Below are 23,340 nucleotides of genomic sequence, written 5' to 3' on the forward strand. Positions count from 1 at the left end.
TTCTCCCTCCTTGCCTGAACTCCAGCCCTTCCCCCTCGAGGAGTCTGACACAGCTGAACTCCACAGGAAGTGTTTGAGTTAGAAACTCAATCCCAAAATCTTTATGCTTTTTTCTTTTTAAATTCTAAGAGACTCTTTTGTGTCCAGACTTCTAAAATATGATTTAAAGGCCTCGACTCTTTACATTTTCTGGCGGCACCCCAGCATCTGCATACAATACAGTCCTGGGTTTCCAAATGCAAACATGGCCCTCCTTGCACAGCAAATAAAGGATGAATTTCTGAGAACAGGCAAGAAGCTTTGGAAGTGTTCGTCTCCAGAAGCCCAGAGAGGAAAACAGGGAGTTTGGAGGCAACTCACAGGGCGACAATGAATAAGGGAAAATCTCAATTTTCCACTGTGATCTGTTGATATATTTATTAATGGCCTGTAAGAACTCAAAATGTCTGGTCACATGGTTTTGAATAGATGGGAACCACAGATCAGTACACAAGAAAACAGTGAGTTTATGGGATTGGAGAAATGGCTCATTGGTTAAGAGCATGTACTGCTTTTCCAGGGGACCTGAGTTTGATTCCCAGTAACCACGTCAGGCAGTCACAACCACCTCTAACTCCATCTCCAGCAATATTCGATTCCTGCAAAGCACCTGTACTCACCTGTACACACACACACACACACACACACACACACACACACTTTAAAATTATAAAAACTTTTCTTTTAAAAAAAAGAATTGAGCTGAATGTGGCATACACCCATAGTCCCAGTTACTCTGCTCTTCTGGAATATGAGGCAGGAGAATTGCTTGAATCCAGGAATTCTAGACCAGCCTGGACTACACAGTGAGATCCCAGTTCAAAGATAAAAAGAAAACAATAGTAAAAGTATGCAATGATTTATTTCGGTGAAATGCTGTAGATGAAACCATAAAACATTCCTATCTTTTGGCTGAAAGAAAAGTCCCTACTCTAGGGACTTTTCTCCAAAATAAACCCCAAGAAGTAAATCAACAAAAGCAAAAAAAAAAAAAAAAAGGGTATTTATGGGGATTAGGAAAGAATGGAGATTCCCTTGATAAAGCCATTACAGCCAAGAAACAGCATGAGGAAGACAAGTGTAACAAGGAATCAAGTTTATATAAATGTGGCTGAAGTAGCATCCAAACAGAACCCAGCTGAGACCGCAGTGGCGTTCTTATTTAATGGGTTAATTCTGGATCTGGGCAGACAGTTCAGCAGCACTTGGCATGCACGAATTGGCGTTCAGAGCATCACATAAATGCTGGGTGGACACGGCGGTCCACCTGTAACCTCAGCTCAAGGGCAGACAGGGGCGGGAGGGAGGTCGCAAGTGAGAGAGCTGGGCTAGTGGGAGTGGCAACCCGTGGTTTCAAGGGACTGCCTCAATACCTAAAGTGGGGGTACTTGATGTCAATCTGGCTTCCACATGCATGAGAACACATGTGAATACACACATATCCACACACACAGATATATCCACACACACAAACACACACGCATGCCCCACACGTTGTTCTATTCTAGGGATATTCAGTAGTAGACTATTTACCGAGTGTACGGTTTGATCCTTAACAGTGAAAAAGAAAAACTGAAGTGTTAGAAGTTCTGTGTTGTTCTGGTGTAGTCCACTCAGAAGAATATAGAAATTTTCAAAGAAGCACAAGAGGGGCTTCCGAGACTGCCCTGTGGGTGCTTTGTTTGGAGACTGGGTCTCACTATATAGCAACGTCAGCTTGGAACTTGATGTGTAGATCAGACTAGCCTGGAACTCACGAGACTCCTCCTGCCTCTGCCCTAAGTGTGGGAATAAAGGCATGTGCTACAATGCTCAGTCAATTTCTTTCCTGAGACAGAATTTTGGATAATATAGGCCTCAGAGTTGCGATGTAGGTGAGGATGACCTTGAACTCCCGATCCTCCTGCTTCCACCTCCCAAGTGCTGGAATTACAGGCATGTGCCATCATATTCAACTGAAGGGTCTTTTTGATTTTTTTTTTCTTTTAAACAAAGACAAGACAGTCCACTGCAGGATTGGTTCAGGTGGAACCCAGGGTTCCACAAACAGGAGAATGAAGGCCCACCTGGGACTGAACCACATTGTCACTTATTTTCTGCCCCCATTTCTCCTTCAAGAGGAAAGATAACACAGGTCTCATCACTGCAAGCACCAATCGAGGGTGCAGCATTTCCCCACCACTCCAAACATGGAGAAGCTGCTGACACTGATGGCAGCCCCGAAGTACCATCACGACCGAAGATTTGTTTGTGGCAGGCACTGTACCAACAGTCTTCCAGCCTTCTGGTCACACCTACAGATGGAGGAAATGAGACTAGGAGAAAAGTGTCTGACCTAGATCCAGTTCGTAATACCAACTGACTCCAAGCCAAAGAAAGATGACTTCTACTGTTTTCAAGCTAAATTTTAATGCCTCCCAAAAGCCGGACTCTGGGAGTTGTGGGGCCAGTTCAGTTGATAAAATACTTACTATGCAAGCGTGAGTTCAATTCCCGGCATCCACATAAAAAGCTAGGTGCAGTACCAGTACATGCTTTCAGTGTAGTACTGGGAAAGCAGAGACAGGCAGGTTCCCAGGGCTTGTTGGGAAGCCAGTCTGGACAAATCAATGGGCCCCAGGTCCCAGTGAGGGTCTCAAAAAACCAGGGTGTGCATGCATGTACACCCATGCCACTGTGCTCACACACACACGCCTCTGAGTATATACCCACACATACACATATGCCCCCCAAAACTATTCTGATAGAAACCAGGTCTATGCTTGAGAAATGTTGACTGAGCAGAAGACACTGAGTACAGGTAACACAGGTTGTTGAGTCTGTCTGTCTGGACCATGGGTGAATGTGATCATGTACCGGTTAAAAGCATAGGGCTGAACAAAGGCATCCAGGAAGCCAGAGGATCCCAGGACGGAACGCAGGCAGTGACCAATGAATCTAACTATATCACCGTGGCTCCGAGGTCCTCCCTCTTCCACAGGGCTTCATGCCACGAGCCTTGTGGATACCGAATACTGCAAACAGTACCAAATCCCACAGAAACAATAGTTTTCTGCACACACTTGTAAAGTTCACCGGATAGAAAAGACTCATAATAACTAACAATAAAGCAGGACAACTATAGCAATATCCTGTAACAAAGTGTGTTAAAAGTGCTGTGCTCTCTCAGAACACTGGGTTGTGCTGTCCTGCCGTTCTCGGGATGCTATCTATATGACATGACACTTTGCCTACGTGATGAGACAGCCAAGGAGAATGATCAGGCATTGTGACACAGAGTTAGGTTACTAGTGACTTTTGGCCGCTTCCTCAGGAGGACAATCATGTGCTTCAGGTGATTCTAGGTCATTGGGCCATGAAAATGCCAGGTGGGTAGTACATTCGGTGTACATGCAGTGGGGGAAAACATGATTCCTATCCTAGAATCAGCCGGATGGTGTGAGATTTTGTCACTTTACCCAGAGCAGCAAGCAGCTGGAAACGTAGGAGCCATTTATTTCTGAATTTTTTTAATATTCATTACATTCAGACTGTCATTAGTCACGGGCAACTTGAATCACGGAAAGCAAAACCATGAGGAAAGGAGAATTATTGTATGTTAGGACCTTGGAGAAGGTGAGAGCTGTTGCTGGCACCAGCTACTTTGCAAATTGTAAAGACAAAAGAAACGATACCCAAACTATGTGCTCTGGTCAGCTAAGCTGTTTCTCACAGGGCTGTGGACGACCAGCGCTGAAAGTGTTCTTCATGCATATTAGAACTGAATAGAAAAGCACATAAACTTGGGGTAACGAGGGGCAGGTTTATTCCCATCCAAGAAGTAGGCTATGAGCAAGCAAAGTCAGAAGCGCCTAGTTTGGAGCCAAAGCCATCACTGGGAGGACATGCCCATCCTGCGAGACAGCCACAGAGGCCCGGTGACAGCCACAGAGGCCTGCTATCCCTGAGACAGTCACAGAGGCCCACTGCCACAGAGGCCCGCTGTCCGTGAGACAGCCACAGAGGCCCGCTGCCCGTGAGACAGCCACAGAGGCCCGTTGCCCGTGAGACAGCCACAGAGGTCTGCCGAGGGCCCATCCGAGTAGTAAGGACAGTCCCGGTGAGTAGAAGTGGGCGAGGAAACTACCTGGGGTCAGGAGAACTACTGGAAAGGACTAAGGGAACAGCAGCTAGAACACACTCAGGGAATCAAAGGACACCGTGTCTGGGAGTGGACACCACAGAGCAGCTCTCCAAAATATGCCACAAAGGGCACCTGGAGGGTCCTGCCTCAGCAAGAGGGGATGGTCAATCTCAGGTTACGCTGTGTGCCACAGTGGCACACACAAATGTTCCTGGAACATAGTAATGGAGCAAAAACATCCCACTCGTCTAGTGACATCATCGCTATGGTCGCAGCACACACCTTATGTCCGTGTTTGTGGTGATACTGATGTGAGCATGCCTACGGTGGCAGGTGCAACACATGTTACCGAGGGCCACACCAAACCACTGTCCTATGCCATCCACATCTGTGTGTACTCCCATGTTGCCACGACAAAGAATTCCCTTTATTGGAAACTGAGCTACATTTCTTGTTTTTTTAAAAGGTTATTTTTCCTTGCTTGTTTTGAGACAGGCTCTCTAGCCCATGCTGGCCTTGATTTCCCTCAGTAGCTGAGGATGACCTTGAACTGCCTGTCTCCCTGCCTCTGCCTCTCAAGAGCTGGAATTACTGACACGATCCATGCTATTCAGTTTACGCAGTGTTGGGGATTGTCCCACACATGCTTGGCAAGCTCTCCTCAGACTGAGCTGTGGGCCCAGGACAGCTCAGTAGGTAAAGGGACAGGCTCCTAAACCAGATAACTTGAGCTCAACCCTGGGACTCACATGATAAAAGGGGAGAACGGACTCCAGCAAGTTTTCCTCTGACCTCCACACATGTGCCATGGAACATGAACCCCCTCACACACAGACACACAGACACACACACACAGAGATACACAGAGAGACCCCCCACAGAGACACACACGTGAACACACACGCATATACTAAAATGTAATTCAAACACACAACCATAGAGCTCCACGCTCAGCCCCTGAAGCTTCATCTTGAGCTATGGCAGTGAAACTCATGAATATTTATAGTAACTTTGGAACTCCACCACTCAATAGAAATTACCACCAGGAAAACGGGGTCCAGGATGAGAAAAATCAATTAATCAAAACTCCACAACGGCCACAGATGTTGGAATTAGCACGAGGACATAGACAACTACTGCAGCTGTGTGCACATGTTCCAGAAGGGGGGACACCAAAGACGTCACAAAGACCCAAATCGGAATCCTGGAGGTGAAAATGGCCGTGTCTGAGATGAAGAACATGATGGGGGAATTAATGGCAGATTAACTGCAGAAGAGAAGACCAGTGAGGCTAGGGATAATAGAAAGCATTCACACTGAACACAGAAAGAACTTCTTGAAGAAGGAAAACAGAGAAGAGAAGCAGGGACTGTGGGGCTTCGGGAGGCTAACTACATGGAGTAGAGCCACCGGAGGAGAAGAGAGAGTAGAAAGAAACATTCGAGGAGGCAATGTTCGAGAACTTTTTCTAATATGATGGAAGTTACAAATCCATTTACCCAAGAATCTCAATAGAACACAAAGAAAGTCTGTAGTTGGAGGACGGCAAGATGGCTCAGCAGGCAAAAGTGCTTGCTGAACAAGGCTGACAACTTGAGTTTGATCCCTGGAACCCATGGTGGAAGGAGAGAACCGACTCCCGAAGGGTAACCTCGACCTCTGTACCACACGTGTACCACACACACGAATGCACTTATGCACACACACGTACACACACACACACACACACACACACACACACACACACTAGGTGGGGGGTTGTTAGCTAAGTGTGGTGACTCATGTCTGTAATCCCAGCATGCAAGAAGCTGAGGCAGAAGGATTATCAACATGAACTAGAGTTGCATCCTGTCTCAAAACAAAAACAATTACAACAAAATATATCATAATTAGATTGCTTCAAATCAATAATAAGGAGAAAGTCTTGAAAAGTAGTGGGTGGAGGAAGCGTATAGGATGTGGTTCTCAGAATTCTCACATACTGCTGATAAGAATCTGAAGTAAGCCAGGTGATGGTGGCGCATGCCTTTAATCCAGCCCTCAGAAGGCAGAGGCAGGTGGATCTCTATGAATTTGAAGCCAGCCTGATCTACAAAGTGAGTTCCAGGACAGCCAGGGCTGTTACACAGAGAAACCGTCTCAAAAAACAAACCAACAAATAAACCAACAAAAACAAAACAAAATGTGAGGTGAAACAGCTCTGAGCAGTTCAGTAGTTTCTTAACCCGTGAGCCAGGTGTGGTAGGAGGTGTCTAGTACCAGCACTCAGGAGCATTGCCATGAGTTCAAGTCCACTCCAGGCTACATAGAAAGTCCTAAGCCAACCTGGTTTAAAGAGTGGAATCCTGGCTGGACATGATGGCTCACACTTCTAATCCCAGCACCCAGGCAGGAAGGTCACTGTAAGTAGGAAGCTGGGCTACGTATGAGTTGAGGCTAGCCTGGGCTATGGTGTAAGATCCTGTCTCAAAATACAAACCAAAACAAGGGCCAGCGAGATGGCTCATTAAGGAAAGGTGTTTGCGGTCCAGTCTAACACCCTGAGCTCAGTCCCCAGGACCTACAAGGTGGAAGAACAGATACCACCTCTGCAAGTTGTCCTTCGACTTCAACATGCCCACGCACCCACATCATCATACACATACTAAATAAAGAAGTGGTTTTTTAAGAAAAAACTAAACCTAATCAAAAAGTAACAGAAATTCAGTGATTCTTGATGGACTGGCAGAGGGATGGAAAGAAGAAACATCAAGCAAGCATGAAGAAATTTGGAGGGCAACAGCTATAGGCAAGAACTTGATTGTTGGAAAGCGCCCAAGCCTGCAAATGTATCTAAATGTATCAAGTTGTATAACTTAAGTTAACGTCCTTGTAGGTCAATCACAAATGAAGGAAAACAAGAATGAAAAAGTTCCAGGTCCTTACTTCCGAAAGGCTTGAGTGGTTTGGGGGACCATAGGCAGGTGTTCTAGGGTCAGCGAGCATCTCCCCGAACTTCAGGTACCCACGCTCCGCAACCCCCAGTAACAGGTAAAACCTCCCTGCAAAGGCAAACAGGAACTGGAGAGCCGCTGGGCTGGCCCAGGCGTTTGGCAGAGCTGCCAGACTCTTCTGGAAGGAATGTGGCTTTAATCAGTGACTCCCATCAGCTCGCCGAGCGACTCTCTTCCAAACCACATCAGCAGGCAGATTTCCTGAAGACTGCCTGTTTCAAAGTGCATGCTAATGTATTGAAAGGGGTGGTCTACAAACAAAAGCCAGTTCCTTGGGAACCCTCCATTCGTGTTCCTATTCATTCGCTTTGCTGGGCACGCATCACGTCCCATTGGACCCACTGTGAGGGTTCCTCACATGGAGCTGACAGGAAGAGATCCCTTCTGAGGCCCTCCTGCTGGATAGAAGCTTTGTACCACAGCTTTTGGCTGCGTGAGGAGACCCCTCCGGCTGCTGGGAGACAGACAGGCTAAGCCTCCTCCACATGACAGTCAGGGTCTCTATGGTCTCAGGTGCTTGCCAAACCCTGCCTGAAACTAAGCATCCGCTCTCTCTGCTTCCAGCTCACCACAGCATCTGCATCTAAGCAGGTAGATTGCAGGTAGCTGAGGACCGTTATGAATGTGGCTGAACATGAAACTATAAAGTTTACTTAAAACACTAGAACCCGAGGAAATGACCCAGGGGGTAAAATGTTTGCCCTGCAAGGATGAAGACTTGGCTTTGATTCCCCAGAACTCACTCAAGGAAACCCAGGAAAGAAGGCGTGAGATGGGAATCCCAGGACTGGGGAGGAGACAGGATGGTCTCTAGGGTTTGAGGTCTCTAGCCTCACCTGATCTCTAGGCTCAGGGGAAAGCTTGTCAGTGGAGAAAGGTGGTTACACAGTTTGATGACTGGCCTGAGACACACATGATAGAAGAGAATAAATTCTTGCTAGTTATAAACAAATAAAGAAATGTATTTATTTTTACCCACTCAGAGCCGTCTTGCTGGCCCAAAATCTAATTTTAATTTAAAAACATATAGAGAGTGACTGAGGAAGACAGCCGACATCAGTCTCCAGCACGTGTGTGTGCACACACACATACACACACACGCATGCACGCACACCTTTACATGCATACACACAGTAAAAACATATGTTTTCCTATAAACCAATTACACAGTTTTGGAGCATAATCTCTGTAGATGAAATATCATGTCGCAATGCTTTGGGATGAACACACCTGGTAGTTCCCTTTCACACATCAAACTCGAATTTGATGATGTCATGGGCTAACTGGTACTCCCGCCAAACTTCTATGATGAAGTCCTGATCCCCAGTAGCTCAGAATGTTCCTGCACACTGAAAACTTGAGAGAGAATTGAGGCAAAATGAAGTGACACAAGGGTAGACCCTGACCCAAGAGGTCAGAGTCCTAATAAGAGGGGACCAAGACACAGACACACAATGTGGGAAGCTGACAGGCAGATACAGCAACAACACGGCCATGTGCAAGCCAAGAGCAGCCTCAGAAGAGACCAACCCTGTCAACACCGTGATGCCAGACTTCTGGTCGCCAGAGTTAAGAGAAAATCCAGCCCTGCTACTCAAGCCGCCAGCCAGTGGTGCTTAGTCATGGCAGCTTAGCACACTAATGCCCACCAGGTCTCACAGACAACCCCGTCCTGACTCTGGTCTTCCAGACTGCCCACCAGAACCTACACGGACTAAATAAAGGAGCGGCAAGGAGTCTGTCAGGACCAGGGAGCAGAGCCAAGTGAGTTTCCACTTCCTTGGGCCCCAGAGAACAGCTGGTGAGCTCTCCAAAAGGTCTTCTGCACTAGACATTAGCAGTCCTGTAGCCACAACTCCAGGTTAGCAAGGCAGAGGTGAAGGTCTTAAGGGCCCTATGGCTTCCCTGCACTCTGCTGGGGTAAACCTAAGAGAACCCCCTGCTTCCCCACAGGGATTCAGTGAGGCAGGTTCTGCTGCCCTTTTCTCAGCAGAGCAAGTTGGGGCCTAGAAAAGCCAGCTGTAATTCCCACAAAGGAGCTACACACTGCCCACTGTGGGGGGTTCTTGGGAGAACCTAGGTAGAAAAGTTTCTACCAGTTTAGCACAGGCTAGACTGGTCCTGTGTGGGCACATGACAGCCACTCTTCTGGGTTCCTTTGCAGGTCCCCACATGTGGGTTCATGCAGACCAACTCGCACACACCCACATATATGCACAAACTCTCCCATCCATGCATGTGTGCACTTATGCACACACATGCAGAAATATAGCCACACTCACATGCAAGCATGCACACTCACCTACAGTCTCACACATATAGGCAGGTACTCACACAATACACGGATCCACATGCATACATATGGTCACATACAGGTATGCACTCACACGTACATGCTGGTGCACATCTACACACCCAGGTACACACATACAGACACACACTCATAAGCACAGTTTTGCTCCTTTACATCGTGTCATGTTCTCACATGTTACTAGCCTACTGCCACCATGGGAATGTTCTTCATCGCCTGTACCTTGCATGGGTCTGAGGACAAGACATCGGGGACCACAGCAGACCTTCACCACACAAAAGGTAGCTACACAAATGCACAGACCCTGCCTTCTTGGTGGAGCGTTTTTTCCCCCCCAGGAGGACCAAACTTGAGTCAATTTTATTTAAATTGTTTCTTTTAAAAAACCAGACTGCATTCTAATTGTTTTATGATTTGTTTCACAACTCAAAGTTGGAAATAAATCCCATGTTGGATGTTCACACTGCCCATCTGAAAGCACCCCTGCCTGGCCCCTCGGCCCAGATTTCCTGGCTACATCAGGGAAATGAATTCTCTCATTTACAAATGTGAATTGAAGCAGATGTGTGAAGGCTTCGGTTCTCCAGGTTTATCACGAGCACTTAGGCGTGTCTGTGCTCCACTGTGCAGCCGCAGAGCCAGGCTAACTTAGCAATCAGAGCAAATGCACTGGTCTTTCGCCCGTCACAATGACAAATACATAGTTCTTTCCATGAGCGCTTGGGCTTTTATTTTTGGTCATAAATATGACTTTTTAATTACGTGGGAAGTCTCTCCTCCTGCACAAATAAGAAACCCAGAAAAATGGGGTCATGAGATCAGTTCTGTGTTTGCTGTCTCTCTACTACCAAGCAACGAGCCTTGGCCCTGGGGACTCAAAACCTAAAGGTGTGTTAATATATGTGCATATATATTTTTGCATTGTATGGCTTTAATAGGATAGCAGGATCACAGTGGTAAGGAAGTTTGTATTGTACTTTGCTTTGTTTGGGACATTTTGAATCAAAGTTTCACTGTGAATTCATACATGGGAATCCATCTGCCCTTGAACTATGCTGCCTCAACCTCCCAAGTACTGGGATGTGTACTATTATGCCCAGCTAACAGTTAGCCAACAGGCCTACACGACCATTCTTTCTGGGTTCAATAAAGAAGGCACTTTGGGACGGAGTGCCCTTAAGAGTGCTCACAATGCACAGAGTGCTTCCCACTTTACTCCCACGGAAACCTGCCAGGCAGGCACTACAATCCCTGCTTAACAGACGAGCAAACTGAAGTTTAGAAAAACAATCAGTTACCCAAAGTCACCAAGCTGGGAAACGGCAGAGCTGGCATGGGAACCTGGGTCTGCTTAAGGCTAACGTCTTCCGTATACCCATCACTTACAGATGTCTGCAAAGTGTGTACACCAGCACAACAGGCTGCTGTCTCTGCTACTCCACACTCAATGGCAGCTCCCCACCGGTAGGTCAAAGGACTGGGCAAAGGGCACAAGGCCAGAAGCCTGGGGGATGGATTCAGAAGTACACGCTCAGATGTTCAGATGTCGCTGCTCCTCTTGGGGAGGGTGACTCCTCCTTCCCCAAATGCAAGGGGCAGAGGCAACTGGAGATGCTGGTGAGAAGCTGGAAGCCATCCACGCAAAACCATCCATGCAGGTGGGTATCTAAAAGAGGCCAAAGTGTAGTCTGGTGGTGGGGCGATCAACCATGATGAGAGATGCCTCAGTTCCATCTCCAGCAGTGCCAGAAAATTGTGGGTTGTTGGAGCGGGGGAGGGGGCCTGAGTTGCCTTTCTCTAGGCCATGCACTGCCGTGACTTTCTGTAAACTACATCTGTAAACCTATTTCTCTCCCCAGTGGTTCGTGCTAAGTCCCCAAATATGTTTCTGGACATGATGAAGAGCTGTTTCTCTGAATGCTTGTGTCAACAATTACAGATTAAAGCTGGGGCTGGCGAGATGGCACAGTGGGTAGAGGCACTCATAGCCAGACCTGGCCATGTGAGCTCGATCCTTGGAACCCATTTCCCGAAGAGGAAAAAAAAAACAAACCCAACAACTTCCTTGGGTTGTCCTCTGACCTCCATATGTAACCCACACACGATACATAAATAAATAAGCAGAAAAAATAAAAATAAAGATTAATTCTGACTCTACACATGGGACAAACAAGAACTGGAGGCTGTGTATGGCCACCAGAAAACGTTCCCAGACCGATTTAACTGTCATCTGCAAAATTAGAAGTCAAGCATAGAATAGACCCTGGTGCCTGGCACGGCCACACACCATTTAAAAAGGTCTCTGTCATCTTCCTCCACAGCTCCCGATTCTGGGACGAAATCTTTGGCTTTTTCTATCTCTCTTGTAAGGGCGTTTTTTTAGGTGGGCAGGGGGAAGCACAAAGAAAGGACATTTTGCCAACTTTGCCCATCGTGAAGCTAGAGGCAAGACCTCAAAATGAACAACAGCTTCAGAGGACCACAGGAGGACGTGGGGTCAGGGAAAATGAAATGCTAAAGCAAGGACTGAGGATGAAGCTCTGTGGTTGTCCTGGGTTTGCTCTCTGATGCTGCATTAACCTGGGGGACAAAAGGGTTTTTCATTTGGCTTACGAGTCACAGTCCAGTACTGAGGGAAGTGGAGGCAGGAAGCCAGAGGTAGGAGCTGAAGCAGAGGTCATGCAGTAACATTGCTCACTAATCTGATTAGCCTGCTCTTTCACACCATCCAGGACCATCAGTCCAGGGGCGGGCCCTATCATGGGAGCCAATCACTCATCAAGAAAACGCCCTATAGACTGACCTACAGACCAATCTGATGGAGGCAGTGCCTCAACTGAGGGTCTCTCAGGTGACTCTAGTTTGTGCGACATTGGCAAAACCTGATCAACACAGTGATAAAGTGCCAACCATTCGCAAGGCCCTAGTGCCAAAATAAACAAATAATAAAATAAGATAAATTAAAACAAAACCCTTTCGAAGCCCTAAGGACAGTCTTCCTCATCTATTTACCCTACAACCCAAAGAATAACAGACACTGATGTACACGGTTTCCTCACAGAGACCATGCCCCTGCCTATGCCAAAAATTACATGGAGGAGGCCTTACTCTACAAATTCTGAGGATAGTTAATTCAGGTTTTCTGGGATGTAGCCATTAAACAAGACCATAAAGGGGCTGGAGAGATGGCTCAGCAGTTAAGAGCACTGGTTGCTCTTCCAGGGGACTAAGGTTTGATTCCCAGCATCCACATGGTGTCTCACAACCACGTGTAACTCTAGTCCCAGGGCATCTAACGCCCCTTCTGGCCTCTGCAGGCACTGCATGCATTGCTACACAGAGACACATGCAGATAGAATACCCATATACGTAGAAATAAAGGTGAGCTGTATGGTGGCGGTGCACACCTTCAATCACAACACGTGGGAGGAAGAGGCAGGCAGATCTCTGCAAGTTCAAGGCCAGCCTGATCTACAGAGCGAGTCCCAGGACAGCCAGGAATGCACACATAGAAACCCTGTCTCGCAAAACAAAACAGAATAACAACAAAACTCAAAAAAGGTCTAAAAAAATCAATAGCTACAAATATCACTTATTATCTAGAAAAGCAATTTTGATGTAAAGTTCAAAAGCATAAGCGTGAAGTGTAAATGGCATTGCTCCTTGCTTTAAATGAGCTGAACTCCAGTCTCTCCTTGGAGAATTTTGTGAGGGATTACTTAAAACAAAACAAAACAAAACAAAACACACAGCTCCTCTGCAAGGGTGAAGGGTGATCATAACCAGAAAGGTGGCCTGTTTTGAACCAAGGTATGTTTTGGAGCCAGGTACAATGGCATCATTTATAATGCCAGCGTTTGGGAGGTAGAGGCAGATGGAGCAGGTGTTCAAAGCCAACCCAGGCTACATAGTGAGAGCCTGTCTCAAAAATGGAAAAGAGTACACAAGAGTAAGGGTTGGGTAGCTCAGTAATAGCATGGGTGTCTAGCATATAGATGACTGGAGTCCGAGTGCCGCAAAAAAAGAAAGAAAAGAAAGAAGATACATTTTGGGGGAAGACAGCCATGTTTGTGTGATTATTTCCTAATATGCTCAGCCCTCCACATCTGAAGTTCTGTATTTGCTGGTTCAAGGAACTATGAATCAAAAACTCTGGTAGAGGGGAGCAGTAAAACGGCTCAGCAGGTAGAAAGTGCTTGCTGCATGGATCTGGTGACCAGGGTTTGAGTTGATTCTCAAAACCCACGTGTTCTTGTCTGTTTTCTGTCGCTGGGATGAAACACCCTGACAAAAAGTAGCTTGGGGGAGAAGGCGTTTACTTTCCCTTTCTTTTCAGGCTATTGTCCCTTCCTTTGGGGAAGCCAAGGCATCAGGAACTTGAAAGAGCTCATCATGTCATGGTTAAGACCAGAGAGAAATAGACCGTGCATGTCTGTGCTCAGCTGACTTCTCCACTTAGCCCAAGTCCCCAAATCAATGGATGAATGGTGCCGCCCACTTTCAGGTTGAATCTTTCCACATCAGCTAAGGCAATCAAGATAGTCCCCTGTAGACATGCCCGGCACTGAGACTCTCTTCTCAGGTGATTTTAGGTTGCACCAAGTTGGCAATCAAACAAACCACCACTCCAGGTAAAGCTGAAGGAGAGATTGACCCCACAAAGTTGTCCTATGGCCTTCACATATAGACCCTGGTAAACATCCCCCACACCCCACAATAATAAATAGATAACACTAGGGGAAAGCTACATCTGTACCAGATGTGTATGGGTTTTGTTTTCGTTTGCCTTTAATACTTAACCAATACATGATGTCAACCACTTACATCATATTATGAGTTGCGAGGGATTTCAAGTTGATATGAAGGGCGATGAAGGATATGTGAAGGTCATATGCAAATACCATGCCAGCTTACACGACCACCTTAACTAACAATTTTCAGTCAACTGAGGTACTTTTAAACATGGTATAGACTGGTACAAAACTTCTTAAAAAGGAGGTCGTACATCTAAAGGAGAATACAAACACTTTAAATAACAAAACTCAGTCGAATGAGATGCTTTTAAAAGTGGTACAGACTGATAACAAACTTTTCTAAAAAGAGATTGTACATCTAAAGGATACTAAGACTTTACTCAATAAGGCTTGTCAACTGAGATATTTTTGGAAAAGGTACAGACTAATGGCAATTTATTGAAAGAGAGATTCAGCACTCTAGAAAAGAAAACAGCTGATTTGGCACATAAAACGCAGTCCATGACAGGGGGTGCTAAAACATTATTAGAGAAAATTCACACTGTTAAATGTTTTAATTGGACTCTGTCAAAGGGGCGTGCCAGATTGACTGATAAAATATCTCTCCAAAAAAGGTAATATGCATGTCATAAAGATTATGTCCAAGGATGAGACATTATCTCTACTGGATAGACTTCATACAGGAGGTCCAGACATTACAAAAGGCAATGGTAAACAGATGTAAAAAGATTGAAAAAATTATCAAATTTGATGACCAAAAACAAAAGGTAAGGCAAAATTTAACCTTGTCAGTATGTAGAAATCTCCAGGATAGCTTCCCCAGAGTTCTACCTACCTTCTCAGTAATTCTAAAAGACGACATCCCCTCTCCCAACAAAGTTTGTCCTCAGGGTTAGGGACTTCATTTAGGGGTTGATTATAATTGGTATACATTTGAGGGTTAGGGGAGGAATTTTATTGACTCAGGGATCTCTTTGAAAAGAAAAAAAAGAGGGAAAATTGGATGGGATAATAGATTGGTATGAGCTTACTCACACTAATAATAATACTAAGTAATAGAGTGAATACTTGTGAGTTATTATTTATAGACAATTACATTGGTATAGATTCTTGTATATTGATACAAAGTTAAATTATATTGAATATTGTGTGCATGCATGCTTCTACCTCTGTTTAAAACACTTTTATATATTGATATATATTTATAATATTGCAGTGTACATTTCTACCTCTGATCAAGATACATATATATTGTTTACATTTGGAAGTCATTATCCTCATTATTGTACAGTTGTTTATTGTCTTAGTCTTTAAGTTAGATAGGTATTAAGAATTATAGATCAATAGTCATCTATGTCTGTCATACTTAGACTAATCAGGTTCTTTAGATACATAGATATATTCTGCATAGATAGATAATATTTAACCACTTCAAAGAGCTGTAGAAAATGGCATTTAAATAACTTAGAGTTCTGTTGACGTGAGACACAATTGCTCCTGGCAGCACCGATCTTTTCCAGAGAGAATGTTGAACAGGGAAGACATTCCACCTGGAGCTTGTTTTCTTCTTGGTAGAACTGGCCTTTGGGTAAAGAAATGCCCGTACCTCAAGCACTGACAAGATACATAGTATCCGTAAATGGATAAAGCAGGACTGTCAAATCCTGCCAAGACAGGATAAGATAGTTTTGAAAAGTTTCTTGCCTTTGAAAATGGTCTGTCAGTCGTTTTAGGCCTTAGCCAAAGTTGGTTGCTTCAATGTTGCAAAGGAGACTTTGGATGATTGCCCAGGTAGCCAGTTCTCTCTGTCATTTGTTGCACATTTTGGAAGTCGCTTGATTGCACTTCCTGCTTACTCAAGTAATATTGTTTCCCTTCTCAGATCTTCGATGGGGTTGAAGATTAGATAATCGTAGTTACCTTCCTCATTATTTAGCCATGCTTACTTCCGGTGCAATAAAATGTTTATCAAAACTTTTGTTATGAGTTCCTTGCTTAATATCGCTTATATTGTTTGTAATTTTATATTTGGTATCTGTTCCTATTGTATATAGTTGTATTGGGTTTGGATCGATCTTGTTTAGACAAAAGAGGGAGGTGATGGGGGAAGCTTTGTTAACCAATCACCTCTAAGAAGTGGAACCTAATTAAGGCCCAGGAAGAAAAACTGGGACGGGCCAGGTGCTCGCTCTCTCTGGGTGATTCCTGCAGGACACAGGGAGCTTGGACTTTCCATTCTTGTGGCGTGAGTTTCCCCTTATAATAAGTAAAAATATAATTGTTTGTATTCAAGCTGGCCTGGTTATTTCACGAATCGAGTTACCATTTACAAGGCATTCTGTTACCTGCCATCAAAAGCCTATCTACTCTTCGGCTTGGTGGTGCATGCTCACAATTCCAGCACTGAGGAGGCTGAGGCAGGAGGACTACACATTTGAGGTCAGCCTAGGCTACATAGTGAGTTCAAAGCCAGTCTGGATTACATAGCAAGACCTTGTCTGACTATTGACCTGGTTTTCATTATTATAATAAAATCCTATTGACAGACTATTTTATAAAGAAAAGACATTCAGCACACTTTTGCAGACTGAAAGGGCAAGATCAGGCAGCCCCTTTCTTTTTGCCTCTGGTCATGACCTGTTGGCAGATGGTATGATGGCAGGGAGGGAGAGGAAGAGAAAGCAGCAGAGGATGAACGGGGAGAGTATGAATCCCAGGACCATCAGGAAGTCAGAGAAGGATGGCGGCCTCTAATCGAAAGGTCAGCATGCCTGAGACTGACCTAAGGACCCCAACTTGGCTCCACCACCTCTTAAAGGGCCCACACCACCTCCCGGCCCTGGCATCCTGGTTTAACTAGGCTCTCAGTGGCATGAGCCTTTGGAGGATTATCTCAATCTACATCCTAACCCCAGCTAGTGTAAACCGGGAGTGGCCTCAGCATCAGTGGGCTTGCTTCTCATCACCCGTGCCGTTAGATCACTGTGTTAGAAAAAGGAGGCTGAAGTGCCGGAAGCTGAATAACCTGAAAGACAGCTCGTATCGGGGCCAGGTCTCAAAATCCCTTCTTGGGGTGAGCACCATGTGCAGCATTGCCCTGCTCAGTCCCGTGGAAGAATTCGGTCAGCTCCCAGAGTGCCCCACTCCCCTTCCAGAAGCCTGTCTTGCCCCTCATCTTCAAAGTCAGCCTGGAAATGACCAGTTTAATAACTCTAAAGTGTCTTTGGAGAGAACATCCCACACAGTTGACTTCTTCTAAACATGTTGCTATTGTTATGAAGCTCTCCCAAACGGCAGCATTAAAACAAGTTTTAAAGGCAAGGGGAAAGAGAAAGTAAGAAAAGAAGGAAAGTAAAGAAAGAGAACGTAAGTGTGCCAGAAAGTAATTGGAAGGAAACTTGTTGGGGGGGGGGGGGAGCGGCGGCTGTTAGGAGCTGGGAAGTGTCAAGGAAACAAGTCAGAGTTGATTTATACCCCATTTCTAGGCTTCTTTATTAACAGAGACTCCACAGAGCAGCTCTGGGCAGCTGACTACCAGAGAGACTGAGAAAGCCACCCTAGATTCTGGATTTGAGAGTAACACAGCCAATACATGTAGGAAGGAAAGGAGAAAGAAGGAAGGAGAGTTTTATCCAACTTTCTGGGCTTTTCTTGTTTCCAAACTGGTCTGGACAATAGAAGGCCAAGGGCCAACAATAAATCCATTCTGGGCTGGAAAGGGCCTCCTCTGAACCAAGTATTTCTTTAATCCTTTGCATTAAGTTTTTCGCTGCAGTATGAAAGCTATGCATTCTGGACTCTCGGCTTCTGCAACACTGTAGCTGGAGATGTAATTGCTGGGCTGGTGATTAATTGGGCAGTTCCTTAAGGCACTTTCAAAGCAGAAGAGATGTTTGGTTTTGCATGAATATTTTTAGATCCTACTAAAGATACTGCCTTTAATGGCTCTTGCTTAGAGATCTTGTTTTGATATTCTGAAAGTCCTTTCTTTCCCTTACGTACTGCAGGAAGGGTCCCTCGATAATCACGACAGAACATGAATTCTCTCTGTAGCTGCGTTATCAGGCACATCAGCCAGTCCGAGAAAAACTGATGTCATGGTTCTGTTCCCAAGGGAACAGGGACAGTGGGTCCCCTATAAACAGTGGCTTTTGTTGACTCATTTTATTCCCCCTGACATTAAACTTGTGTGTGGTTGGCAAGAATTTCTTTTTTAAAATTTGGACATAATTTCTGATTCGGATCCTCTACACACGACTTTACTGGTTAAAGAGCAAATGGCAGGCACTTGTATATACATAGTTACTTCAGCAGTAACTTAAAAAGGGGCTTATCAGGGAGCAAAGCAAGCTAGGAAACACGCTGAATCCAAGCATCCTTTCCCTAAGAGATGTTCAGTTCGATAAGTATTTATCCTCCTTACCTCATGATTAGAAAGCCTATATGCGCATTGAGGTCAAGCTAACTGTGGGCTTCCCAGAAAGTGCCTCCTGCAGGTCTCCCATCATGATCAGTGTGTGCATTTCCCGTCCAGAAACTTTTGTTTTGTTTTGTTTTTTGTTTTTCGAGACAGGATTTCTCTGTGTAGCTTTGGTGCCTGTCCTGGAACTCGCGCTGTAGTCCAGGCTGGCCTTGAACTCACAGAGGTCCGCCTGACTCTGCCTACCGAGTGCTTGTGCCACCACTGCCTGGCTCAGAAACATTTAACAAGCAGCAGGAACCAAATGGCACACAGGGAGAGTGAGACCTTGTCACTAGGGATAGAGACACCCCCAGCAGACAAACCACCTTGAAGTGTTGGTGCTGGGTCTTCTCTGACTCAGCACTGCAGTGCTTCAGAACACGGATACACAGTCATGGCACCATGTATTGAAGAGTACAGCAGTTCTCCGTAGGTAGGGGAGGGTATCTCAGGGCCTGAATTTTTTTCCCTATGCCTTTAAAATTCAAGGTAGGAAGCCAGCATTGAGTTCAAGGCCATCCAGGGCTACATAACAAGAAAGACCCTGCCTTAGCGAAGGAAAAAAGTATGAGGCTTAGCATGGTGATGCATGCCTGTAATCTCAGCACTCTGGAGACAGAGGCAAGAGAATCCCTGCAAATTTGAGATCGGGCTGGGCTACACAGTGATTCCCAGGCATGCCTGGACTATAGAGCAAGACTCTATCTCAAAAAAAAGTTTCTAAAAAAGAGAAGTAAGGGTAATAGCAAGAAGGAAAGGGAGAAACAGAAGGACGAGGAGGAAGAGGAAAAGAATGGGAAAAAGAGAAGGGAGAGGAAGGAAGAGAAGGGTGAAGAAGAGGGGGAGAAAGAGAAGACAGGGAAAAGGACAGGAGAAACAGGAGGAGACCATGGCACTGAAGAGCCAGCGTCTGGGCTAGAGGCTTTGTTCAGTGGTAGAGTGTCTAGCTCGTGCAAGGTCCCAGGTCCATCCCCACCACAAGATATCAACATATCAACACTTGTGTGTGTGTGTGTGTGTGTGTGTGTGTGTGTGTGTGTGTGTGTGTGTGATTTCTCACAAATCCCTCCCTATTAGTTTGGACAAAACCTGTGAGCTCCTCATACAAGGTCTTCCAGAAATTTCTGGTTTCCTTATTACAGTTTGTGGTTTATTCTTTCTCGTTAGAAAGGACAGCATGAGCCAGGCGGTGATGGCGCATGCCTTTAACTGCAGCACTCAGGGAGGCAGAGGCAGGAGGATCTCTGTGAGTTCGAGGCCAGCCTGGTCTACAGAGTGAGTTCCAGGACAGCCAGGGTTACACAAAGAAACTTGTCTTGAAAAAGAAAAAAGTAAAGAAAAAGAAAAAGAAAAAGAAAGGACAGCATGGTTGGGATAGTCACAGGTAGAAAGTAACTGGCCCTCCACAAAACAGTTCAACACCCAGGTCTCTAAGGGGCTGACAGAGGATAATGGTGGCAATTATGAAACTACTGCCATAAGTTGCTGGCAGGGCTCTGCCTTCTGCAGGCACTTTCAAGAAGGGGAAAGAGGAAATCATTCAGGAAGCAGCAGCTTTGCCCAGAACCGAGCAGAGAGGTAATATTGACTTATTAAAGCTACCAAGAAGGAACTGTGGGGAACATTCCTTCTGAAACTCCAAATTTACCCCACCTTGGGTACACAGCTCAATATATGTATCTGATTCCAGGGGTGCAACCCAAGACCTTGAACATGCTAAGCAAATCTCCAACCACTGAGCTACACCCCCAGTACAGTCCAGTATAGTAACAAAGATCACAGATGGATCCAGCTTAGGAATGGGTGGTAGATAGCTCACCTGCCTTCCTGCTTCTTCTACCATGAAGCAAGATTCACTTTCTACAGTGCTTAGGAGTGAACCCCTTCCAACATTCCCACCTCAGATCTGGGACAGCCATCACACTCAGGAGGAGGATAACCATTCCCACAAGGGAAACAGAACCAAGAAAAACACTGGCTAGTGTGCTGGTGTCTGCCATAGTTCACAGGAAAGAGGCTTGCTGCACGAAAGGTCGAGCTTCTGCCCAACGTATCAGATGCCCAGGCTTAGAGGCCTGAGTGTAAAGTGACCATCTTTTTACTATTTTTATTATTATTATTATTTTTATTTCTCGAGACAGGGTCTCACTATTTGGCTCTAGCTGTCCCAGACAGGCTGGCCTCAAACTCACAGATACCCATCTGCCTCTGCCTCCAAAGTACTGGGATTAAAGGGATGCACCACTCATATTCCGCTGCTGTTGTTTTATGTCTTATTCTGTAGCCCAGGCTGGACCTGGGTCTTAACTATATAGCTTAAGTCAGCTCCTAGCCTACCAAGCCCTGGTTTTACAGATGAGCCACCAAGCCCAGCCGACAACAGCAGTCTTAACCCTAAGAAGACAAACTTAAGACACGTTGGAGTGCACTGCGGAGATCGCAGTAGACAAATGAACTCATAGGCAGCTCAGCTGCGTCCTTGCTGTGCACTGCTCACAAGAGGTTTTCAGCCGGTCAGTTTAAGAACACAGCACTTTCAAGCCGGAGTCGCTCCCAGCCAAACCTTCCCGGGCACCGAGGGAGGGCTGGCCCAAGCTTTGATGGGTCTGGGCTGTTACAGGCCGACTAGGCATGGGACGCACGAGCCTCCTTAGTGTCTTGGGCGCTGGGATCAGACGGGAGACGGTGGGTCTGAGCGCACACTTCAGTAGAACCGCAGCGCTCAGGACCCTTACTCCAAGGTCTTACTTTACTCCCGCTCCTGCGTGTCCCCTAAACGGGCCCTTTGGATTATTTTTTCCTACAGATTCAAGTCCCAGCACCGGAGTTGGAGAGCAGGACACCTCAGGACCAACGACCCCAGTGCAATCCATTGGGTGAGCCCCATTCCTAGGGGTGACGATCACGCCTCCCCCGCGTCCCCACACTCCTCTACCCCGGCGCATTGCGGGACATCACCCGGCAGGCCATCGTGCGTCTCACCTCCCGCAGCAGGCGCTCCAGGTGCGTTTCGGCCCAGGCGGTCAGGGCTCCGGACGACCCCGCACGTCGCAACATCTCGCGCTCCTGCTCCAGCGCCGCCACTCGGTCGTGCAGTGCGGCCGCCTGGGCGCCCAGCAGCAGGCAGGCGGCGGCCGAGCCCACCGACAGCAGCAAGCACAGCGCGCCCAGTACTCGGGCCCCGCAGCCCGTGCCGGGGTCCTGTGCGCCTCCCCCGCCCGCTGGGCGCTCGTCTGCGCCCATGGTGACCAGCCGGCTCTGTGTCGGCGCTGCGGCCGGAGGCGACTTCAGGTCGGTGGCTGCGGGGATCGGCGTCCCAGTGGCCTCGGATCGCGCACGCCCCCCTCGTCGCCCGCTCCAAAGCAGCGGCCACTGCGGGCAGTTCTCTCTATGCAAATAGACCCCGCCAGAAAAGGCGCGGGGACCCACCCAGGGGAGGAGCGGCCGGTCGGGGAGGGCGGGGGCCCCCGGCGCTCACCGGCTCTGCGGCTCTGGGTCCTCGCCACACCGGTCCTGGCGAGCGCGTCCCAGTGCCCGGCCGCTTCCACTCAAGGGGCTAGACGCGTCTGGTCTCGGCTCTCCTGCAGCCCTCCTGAGGTTGCGGCGCGGTTCGTGTCCTAGGAGCAATCCCCAAACTTGCAGATTGACCTTTCTGACACTTGCAAACCAAAACTTGGAACCCTGTGGGAAAGTTAGAAGTCAGTCCTAGACTGTCGTTGAGCGCCACTTGGTGGCCGAAACCGGCCCCTGCGCGTGTGTAAGGAAAGACTTGGTAGAGAACCAGAGGGGAATAGAGGAAGAAAAGGATGAGAGCTCTTGAGAAGAGGGAGGAAGAAAGAAGAAAGGAGAAATAGGGAGAATAATAAGGGAAAAGGAGGGAAGAAACGAGGGAAAGCAGACACTTCTTACAGCCATTGCTCTCACTATAATGTCTGGCATGGGCACTAGACAGAAATGGTCATACTTTGGAGGGAGCTGACCCAGAGGGAGCGTTTAGTTCGGAAAGCAGACGAAGATAAAAGGGAAAGGAGCCCTAAACCTTTTGAACTTGATTTCTGCAGGGTAAAACTTGGACCAAACCAAAATCTGGAATGCACCATATTGAGTTAACTACGGTTACACGAAGGCATTTACTTACAGGGGTGACCAGAAAGGCTGAAGTTGGAACCCAGGTTTTAGCTGTTGCCCTCCTCCCCAAGGCATATTTTACCTCAAATAGATTTCAAGTAACTGTTGCACTAACTCCTGTGATACTTGCACAGCTGAGAACAGTTAGTCATGAATACTTGCCACTTTCCCTCCCTGAATCTCCTGGTTGTCTGCTTAATTCCTGTGGCTACATTATCCGTTCTGTATTTAGTAAGCCCATTGAAAACCCCAGCAACACTCGTACTCCCCGCTTAATTCAGAGGGAAAAGCTCCCTGCCCTCAAGACCCTCTGAACTGAAGCAAGGGTGCAATTTCCCACAACTTCCTAGCTGTGGTCTCAGGTAAAGTGAGTTCCTGGTAGTGATTATACAGTTTTGGCCCACTGAGAAAATTGAGCGTGTGCCCAACAGTCTGAAAACCACTTGCTAAGCAAACCCGACAGTCTACTGAAGTCTGAAAAGAGGCCAACACTGTATTACAAATTAACTCAATCCTCTCTAAAAGGTAAT

General features: G+C 46.7%; 1 protein-coding gene across 1 annotated transcript in view; it reads right to left on the reverse strand.

Moving 5' to 3' along the window:
• The window catches only part of Col23a1 (collagen type XXIII alpha 1 chain), a 287,023-nt gene extending 264,871 nt beyond the window's left edge, over positions 1-22,152 (reverse strand). The window contains exon 1 of the mRNA XM_087910673.1: positions 21,665-22,152. Within this exon, the coding sequence (XP_087766799.1) occupies positions 21,665-21,925 (261 nt within the window). The 5' untranslated portion in view covers positions 21,926-22,152. The remainder of the gene's footprint in view (positions 1-21,664) is intronic.
• Between the last annotated feature and the right edge of the window lie 1,188 nt (positions 22,153-23,340).

The sequence above is a fragment of the Myodes glareolus genome, chromosome 9, assembly GCF_982192425.1.
Source record: "Myodes glareolus chromosome 9, mMyoGla1.1, whole genome shotgun sequence".
In the NCBI taxonomy this organism is placed as follows: Eukaryota; Metazoa; Chordata; class Mammalia; order Rodentia; family Cricetidae; genus Myodes; species Myodes glareolus.